This window comes from Branchiostoma lanceolatum, chromosome 1 (genome assembly GCF_035083965.1).
Source record: "Branchiostoma lanceolatum isolate klBraLanc5 chromosome 1, klBraLanc5.hap2, whole genome shotgun sequence".
NCBI lineage: Eukaryota > Metazoa > Chordata > Leptocardii > Amphioxiformes > Branchiostomatidae > Branchiostoma > Branchiostoma lanceolatum.
The window spans coordinates 31,943,295-31,951,938 of record NC_089722.1 but is presented as its reverse complement, the minus strand read 5'-3'; the positions used below and the strand labels follow the sequence as shown (position 1 = coordinate 31,951,938).

Sequence of the window (8,644 nt, the reverse complement as noted above, 5' to 3'; positions counted from 1 at the left end):
TGGATGACATCCTCTGAAGACTGCAAATTTAAATGCCAGGGGGCGAAAAACAAATTGCCAAAAAAAAAGAATAAGATGTCAAATTTGTCAATATAGTCACAACTAGAGTTCCACGATCCCATACCTTCGTCGACTGATGTTAACATTATCCATTTACTATGCAAATAAGGACCTCATTTGCATGAAATGATCAGTCGAACATCTTCTCTGAAAATAAGAATTACACCAAACAAATGAAGACACGCCAATACCAGTAGACTAGCACCTACCTCTGCTGCAGTGACCCTGTGTGGCCCAAGGGCTATAAAATCGGAGATAAGCACTGCCCTGTACATCGAAAGGTGTGGAAAGGATTCTAATTTAATAATACGTTAACAAAGAGTCACAAACTCACCATTTCATCATGTGCTTTATTGTATTTCTGCGTCGTACATTTTTGAAGTGTGAAGGCAAAAGTTATGTTTGTCTCAAAGCAGACGATTAATTAATTATACTGAATCATTAGATAAAACTTACCATTACCAAATTGCCCACCCGTACCACCAATACATTATTAATAACCAAATATTCCATATTCCAAATTAGAACACCATTATATACTTAATGAGGACATTATATGGTTTTTGCCTGTCAAAGGATAAAACATGCTTGCATGCGACATATGTAAATTGAGTATAGTATACCATATTTGGATATGATTATAACATATTGACCCACCCCTCATACTCTTCGCTTACTCGGTGGTTTATTCGGTGGTTAGAGGACAAAGGCAAAACGTCAACACAAATCCGGTCATTAACGTTATTAGCATATAGCGAATTCAAACTCACAATGACATCGTTGAAAAATTGAGATAACGTCATTTCTACAAGTTCGTATTATTGGCAGATTATCAATTCTTCTTCTTTATCATACCTATGACTGTATAACTTAACTGATGGGGATGAAGGCTTGTGATTGGTACACATAGACTGGGTATCAGGTAACCCATCTTTGCAGATTCTGTATATGTTTGCCTATATATAAGAAATTTCCTTCGAACTGGAAAAAAACCAGCAACCTCTCATATGATGGTACACTTGCAAAAAAAGTGTTCCAAGAAAAACAGCGCGAAAAGTGGTCAATGTGAGGTCATTATGACCAGTGGTTATGGCGAAATGGAGCCTTCTGATTGGTCAATCCCTTATGGCTATACGATAAGTTGCAGAAGCCCCTTTCCCCATAGTCACCAAGGTAGCTGTCAGTGACTGCTTGTTGCCTTCATCGCCTGCGGGAATTGAAAAAGAAAATCATGAATGAAAACATGTCAAGTGATGTGTGTTATACTAAATGTCTTAATCGTACCATGAAGTAATCTCTCTTTGCTACTACAGCTCCACCTTTGACACATTACCCACAATACATGTCGCTGCTCATGCGTACTCGGAATTGTGAAGAACCTTATGGTCTCGGTTCGGAGTTTTTTTCTCTCTTTTTTCGATTCGGTGCCGATCTGACTCGTTCCCAGAAAGGCGCTAGCGCTTCTACAAACATCTTTTTCCAGGCAATTCAATTTTTCCGGTGGATAGGGCTGCCTTGCCACTGACCGAGTATTTGCGGACGACGAAAACTACGTCACCGAAAAACTCTACGAAGATCGGGTTTTTCATGAAATATAAAAGATTACACATTCCTATAGAGATAGCCGGCTGAAAAATCTTGGAGACTTTTCAGCCTCTGAAGTCGTCGGTTAGACTGTCTTACCTCTCAGATGTAGATGAGCACTACGTGTCCTTTTCATTTTATTTTTGCGATGCTATTTTATAGGAAAGGATCGCTTCCTCACCGACGGCCTTTGTAACCTTCAACTGCAGGAAACAAAGAAAGTTCTCTAGTATTCATTTGTCATCATAATTACAATCATGTTAAATTTCATTCTATCCTTTTTGTACGATGTTTAATATCCTCCGACCACCATCCTCACCATCATCTTTAATGGTTCTGTGTTTCAGCAGATCAATTGCAAGGGGGGGGGGGGGTAAGAAAAGAAAAGAAACGCATTTTTGTAAGAAATGAGTCAAAATTTGGCACAAATGTAAAGAAACATCTCTTCTTGTGGTGTAGTCATTTCACCTCAGAAAATCAACTCAGTCTCTAGTAAAATCTGTACAACACATTGAGAAACTTCAGTCTCAATATGAGATATTATTTACATTTGTACCAAATTTCAACACATTTTATGCAAAAATGAACCCGCTGTGATACAAAAAGTTTCTTTTTTAACCCCCCTTGTAGACTGGTAGATTTGAATATTCAACAGTCGGCTTCCAAATCGTTTTCAAGCGAAGTAAACACAGACCGTGAGACAAGGTTTGAAGTTGGAAGGCTTACCAAAAGTTCTTTGTCCGCTTCAAAGCAAACTTTTATCTCCTCGCCAAGTTCGCCTTCTGGCAACTTCAGGTCATCTCGCATGTCTCCTTGTTCGTCCATGAGACTCACGCCGCCGTCGCTAGTAATATCAATCAGCTAGAAGGGGATATAGCATATGTCACGTTTAAAACTTGTTTTTGTCTCGGTCGTCAATATTATGTGTGTGTAAAACAGGCATCAACACATTATAATAATTAGCATTATTGTTCATCAGAGATAGTAAAATGCATGGTGGAGAGATCAACTGTTGACGTAATGCACCTGTGACCGTGTGACGTCACTATATTGCTGACGTCACACGTACAGAACGTTGCCAGTCAACAGCAATAGACCTTTCTCACGCGGCGGCCATGATAAAATGAAAACGAGGCGCCGCCCTTGTGGCAAACATTAGACCGATCCTAACTGTCAGTCACAATTATCAGTTTAGCCAATGATTACCTGATAATTAGAGAATCGACCAATGAGGAAGTGGCTGCATGACCGTCAAATATTTGCATTTCTATGTTTTTATTTTGCATTTCTACGTTCTGACAGAAGAGGGCGGAGACTATGGGATCGGTCAACGAAGCTCTAAATTGCTGCATCTTTTTGTACATTACATTAGTTGTAATATTGATACTTGAATATCATATTTTAAAACTTAATTAGGAGGAAAACTAAATCTGTACATTATTTTTGCTTTTTTGCCTCATTGGCCTCGTCTTCATTCTATCATGTACGCCGCGTGAGAAAGGTGTATAAAGAAGACTGGGCGAGTCAGACGAAAATTCCTGTCCGTTCGATTTCTAGTGCTTATTGTTTTTTGTTGTTTAAACGTCTCTTCGCGGCCAGGGGCTGAATTGCGAGAAACGTAGAAATCGCGGGCTGCTGAATTGTGTGGGTCTGAAGCGGCTGCCATTCGTCGGAAACTCGCAATGCGAATATTGAACCAGGTTCGGCTAAATGACTTCAAGGGTATGAACCGCTCACACCATCTGGAAGAACCCCATGTTCATTTTGATTCCTGTATGGGTTGTTAATCGGACCCAAGTTGTGACCTTTCTGAAACACGAGACATCCATTCAACGTCGTGTGTGTGTGTGTGTGTGTATGTGTGTGTGTGTGAGTGTGTGTGTGAGTGTGTGTGTGTGTGTGTGTGTGTGTGTGAGTGTATGTGTGTGTGTGTATTTGTGTGTTCATGTAGGTGTACGTGGAGTTTAGATGTGAGTTTAGTGCTGTGCTTGCAAAGATTATTCTCTATGCATAGACATAATGTATACCTTACCGAATACTCTTTGCGAATGAGATTTGGAACATCCACATTTTCGGTGGGGGGTACCACATCCTCGTGCCGCTGACCAGTGAAGAGATCTTCTCCAACTATGGTAACCTTAAACAAAACAAAGATGATAATTGAAATTTACCATGGTGATGGTTAATGCTCGCCAAACTAGCGTGATTTACGTATGAAGATATCAAAACCACTTCCGTCCTTTGTTTTGTCGGCAAATACGGACATTATTCTTCTTCTTCAACTTCTCCCATTATTCTCTCCCCAAGCACAATTAAAAACAGAGATAACAGACGGACAGACACACCCACAAAAAGACAGAGCCACATACAAATGCCCCAGTAAACATAACCTTCTTAGCCAAAGTGAATAATGTAACACTTCAGAATGCTACCTTGGCATTGCCGTGTTTCCCAGAGACGGATGTGCTTATCTCCACAATCTTACAGGGACGACCCTTCAGCATGATGGGATCGTTTTTACTCAGGTCGGAAGCCCGCATGGTGTAGGTGCCGGTACCGAATGCTTGGTTTTCGCGATTGCCGAGATCCGCCATTGTTTTACTAAGTCAACTGATGGGGAGAAAAAAAAACTTCCGTTACCGTTTGAAAAAAGACGTTCCTGACAATAAGATTTGCCACATATAAGGTGCCAAACTGTCGTTTTTATGACGACTTAAAACTTTTCTGGCTTGTAAAAACGACAGTTTGGCACCTTATATGTGGCATATATTAATGTCAGAAACGTCTTACTTCAAACAGTAACAGATCGAAATTACAAAATGTGTACATTTAAATGAGAACGAGCGCAAGGTGATCTTTTAGTGACAAAGTTTACAAATTCCTCCCGTCATGTCCGAGACAAAGCGTCCGTGTTGCCCTAGGAACTTTGTGGTAAATAGTACCGACATTTGCATAACGATTACTAAGAAGGGCTTCTAGGCTGTCCAGTGTGGTTCTTCTGCATCTTTACTTGATTACCGCAGGCTAGTATAAAACAGGGCGCCTGTTGTTTCCATCCTGGTAAAAATCCCACCGGTAGCTCCCCGGGCACTCCTCGGCACTAAAGGGCTGCCCGCCCGCCCAGGTGTACTAGCATACGCACGGGGAATTTTTACGGCGTGGAATCCGATTCTTTACGATAATCAGAAAATCTGGCTGCCAGAAAGATCGGCTGTCAAAAAAGGCCCATGTTTTATAGCTAGTAGGATTTGGTTAACTAGAACGCCCTGTTTCTGGGCTCGAACGTTAACGGGTGCATGGCTTGTTATCACCAGTGCGTTGGAAATCTTTTGGTGTGTACATCAGCTTAAAAGAAGTGTCTACACCCTCAGTTGATAATTATTTAGTCGCATTTGCCGTCAATGTTAAACACAAATCTGAAATATTTCAAACAACACATACCGTTTGTGAGTTGTTAAGCCGAGAATCTTCTGTGGTTCTGGTGCCAAGATACTGCGATTGAGAACGGGAGATGTTACCGACCCTCCCGACCTGGTGCGTTTGACACAAATCAGGTACCATAGAAAAATGCAGAAAGACCGGATCTAACAGACTAGAACACCCGACCAATCGTTTGTATCCTTCTACCTCACCTAATGTTACTGAGTGCCGTCTGCAAATAAATGATCACAACGATTTGAAACTTGGTAGACATACATAAAAGACTTCATACTAAATAATTATCTACCAAAATTTGAGCTGTGCACCTTATTTCTGGGTGAGGCCGAGGACTTATTGATCACCCCTCGTATTTCAACAAAATATATTGTACTTCAAACTACGTCATAGTAGACAAGCACGACATACTGAACACCCAAATACGTCTATGGTTTTCTTTTCCGGTCAAAACTGAAATACGTCGTATTTTAGCCAACCGCGAAGTATTTCAGCAAGCCTGCCAAGGGGACACTTTGGAAACTTCTTAAGAGCAAAGGATTTGTGGAGACTGACTGGTGAAGAGCAACCTTTATAGAAAGTAGATAAAAATGAAATTGTTTCAGTAGTTTCTTTCAAGATCCTTTGTTCTTTAGAAAAACGTAAATACATGGCCTACTGCGAGGGGCCGTCATTCGACTTATAAAATGCCCTGTTTCTGGAGGGAACAACGTAGCTAGAGAAAAAAAAAAACTTTTATGCAATTGAAGCAGGACCTGAATCTAAATTGGTCAAGCGGTATAAACCCCATTTGGCATAACACACCCTGACTGAAACATAGTAGAAATTGTCAAAATTATGGGAAATATTAAGTTTGCGGTGAAAGGTCACCGCGAAAACCGCAAACATAAAAACACCGTGAACATTTCTATATTTTGCAGTATTTGGGTCACCCTGATACCTGCGTCAATACGACTTGATTTACCACTCCAGCTATCCATTACTGAGAAACTGGCCGTTTATTGCCGGAGGCAATCCAAGCTGATATGTGGGTCACCATATATGATAGCCGGAGCTAATGATAGCTATTATGACCCATATGGATGAATAAAACCTAAATTTTCCCATTGTCAGATAAAATATACCACCACGATAACAATCTTTCGTTTTAAAAAGTGAGAATTGATTGGTCAAGAGCAACTTTTATAGGTAGTGACTAAAACATAACATCGTTTCACTAGTTTCTTTCAAGATCCTTAGCATACATATCTGGCCTACTGTGGGGGTCGCCCTTCTACTTATAAAGTTTCCTGCTTCTGGAGAGAACAACGTAGCTAGAATAAACCTTTGTGAAACATTTGATGCAGAATCTGAATTTAGATTGGTCACGACACGAGGTATAACCACCATTCGGCGTAACACACCAGGACTGAAAAATTGTAGAAATTGACCAAAATAGGGGGAATATTTCGTCAGAGGACTTGGGGAGTCATTGTAGTACATATTTGGTTACAAATGACAAATCCGTCCAGCCTTTGCCAAATTATTCAACCTATCTTTTTGGCAACTTACAGAATCGATAATAGACAATAAATCTTCCGCATCAAACCTATCTTTGGACAACTTTCCATTCAGTCAACCCTCCATTAACTAAAGAGCAACAAAAAATCTCAGAACCTACTTCTATTCCGCCTTTTCGGAGAGGAACAGGAATTGTCGACACTGGCGGTTCTCGAATGGTCTCAAATCAGGGTTAATAGCGGAGGGGAAAGAACAGGTCCTTCCAGTCAACGAGAGAACTACATTTAGGGCCCATTGGCTCCGGATCATTATATGTTTTATCTACTCTATTCTGGAAGAAGGTTCAATTCATACATTGACTGAACATCCTTGCTACATGTTGGTCTGCAGCTAGCTATCTGCTGTCATCATTACCATCATCAGGCTTCAATCCCTTGCTCTTAAGGAGGTCCCCCAGGTGTCCCCTTGCCAGGCCTGCGTGATTTGCAACGTCGTTTCAGACATGTCATACTCCGCCCAAAAGCACGTTGTAGTTGGGGGAGAACTGCATCGCCTCCATTTTCCAAGCGACTCTCCCGCGCGCAAGTGTCAAACTTCTATAAACAACCAGGTCAAGGATGTTAAACTATCTTAACCTCCTTGCTATTACACACGATTTTGGGAACGAGTTCGGTGGATTGTTCCGTCGTGTAGAAGGGGAGGACAGCAAAACAAAACAGACTGCACACTCGTTTGTGACTTAGAGCAAGGTTGGAAAAGTTTGACAACGCTTTACGCACAATTCATCAACTACGTTTTACCCTAAATTCCAGGTAGCTACTACGCATTACGTAGAATTAAAGTGGTCAATAACGTTCGACGCAAAATACACAGATTACACTCTACGTTTAATTGGAGTGGTCGGCAACGCTCTACGTAAAATTAAAACAGCTCATAACGCTCTAGGTAAAAGGGCATGCAGGACCCCATTATGTTGTCAAGAAAACCGCGCTGGTCCGTTCGGGCAAGCTAAGTTTGGATGTGGGGATTGCCCCCCAGGGCATATTGAAAAACGCCATCACAGGCGATATGCTACCCCTGGATAAATGAAAATAATCAAACAAACAAACAAACAAAAATGTACAGGAGGACGTCCACTTGTCCGATCTGCGGTTTAACTTGCCCGAGGCAATTGGGCCGATGGACTAGTCCAATCTGCGGTGTACAGCAGCAGTTAGGGCATGATTGTTAGGGGTGTCGTAAAAAATTTACTCGTCTTTTGCGCGCGGAAAAGCGTACGCATTCATGTTCACGGTCGGCCATAAACTATTGTCGACCCTCGGGTCTATCATAACATAACATAATATCCGAATGTCTAAAAACGTTAAGAATCTTGCGGTGCGTGTAACCTCACCTTTAGAGACAATGCTATAGTCCACTGACCCTTAATTGAGCAACGTCTTCCTCGTGTAAAATCTCCCTGTCATCATCATACAGGACCTCTATCACCCTCTCGATTTCTAAGTTTTCTAGAAGGAACATGTGGTTGTTCTTAAGTAGCTTTCTGTCTCCCTTATTCATTTTCAGGGAAGACACCTGAGTTACAGGTTACAACTTTTCGAGTTTGTAGGTTTCGAAAGCACACCTGAACTTCCGGCTTGTCAAAGGTGAACTAAATGCAGTTCAGTTAGAAGTCTCAAGGTGGCGTGATTAGGGTGTAGTACGTCAGATTTCTTGTGTACTAGTACGGTACGTATCTATTTTTCGTGTTAATATAAATGATGCACGTACGAAACACTGTCGTTTATTGAAGTTCAACTTTATTTTCTCGCGTCAACATTCTTATCTAAACGCTATATGGATGAATCGGTGCTATACGACGGTCCCCTCGTCCGTGTTCCGGCTGGTTTCAGCTTCTGTTCCAATTTGTCGGCACAGTGACCTCAAACAAAGTACGCACCCCCGCTTTGGCGATATTCTGAGACACTTTTTGGATTTTGAAAAGTTTCAAAAGTGCGTACTTTAATCGAGAAAATGCGGCAGTATCGTTCAGTGCTGCTTCTGGACCAAGAGGTTGGGAGTTCGA

The 8,644-nt window shown here is 41.4% G+C and overlaps 1 protein-coding gene across 3 annotated transcripts; it reads right to left on the bottom strand.

The window, feature by feature from the left end:
* Nucleotides 1-390: 390 nt before the first annotated feature.
* Nucleotides 391-6,882, bottom strand: LOC136449131 (eukaryotic translation initiation factor 5A-like). 3 transcript variants are annotated; one of them, XM_066448983.1, is made up of 7 exons: nt 6,740-6,881; nt 5,086-5,136; nt 4,077-4,254; nt 3,677-3,781; nt 2,371-2,505; nt 1,744-1,847; nt 391-1,267 (listed from the first exon to the last, which is right to left on the bottom strand). In XM_066448983.1, exons 3-6 carry the CDS (start codon nt 4,236-4,238, stop codon nt 1,782-1,784), a joined length of 468 nt encoding a protein of 155 aa, XP_066305080.1. In that variant the 5' UTR covers nt 4,239-4,254; nt 5,086-5,136; nt 6,740-6,881; the 3' UTR covers nt 391-1,267; nt 1,744-1,781. The 3 variants fall into 3 exon arrangements, with proteins under 3 accessions (XP_066305080.1, XP_066305087.1, XP_066305069.1); XM_066448990.1 differs by lacking the exon at nt 5,086-5,136 and having other exon boundaries at nt 6,740-6,882; XM_066448972.1 differs by lacking the exon at nt 6,740-6,881 and having other exon boundaries at nt 5,086-5,217.
* Nucleotides 6,883-8,644: the final 1,762 nt, after the last annotated feature.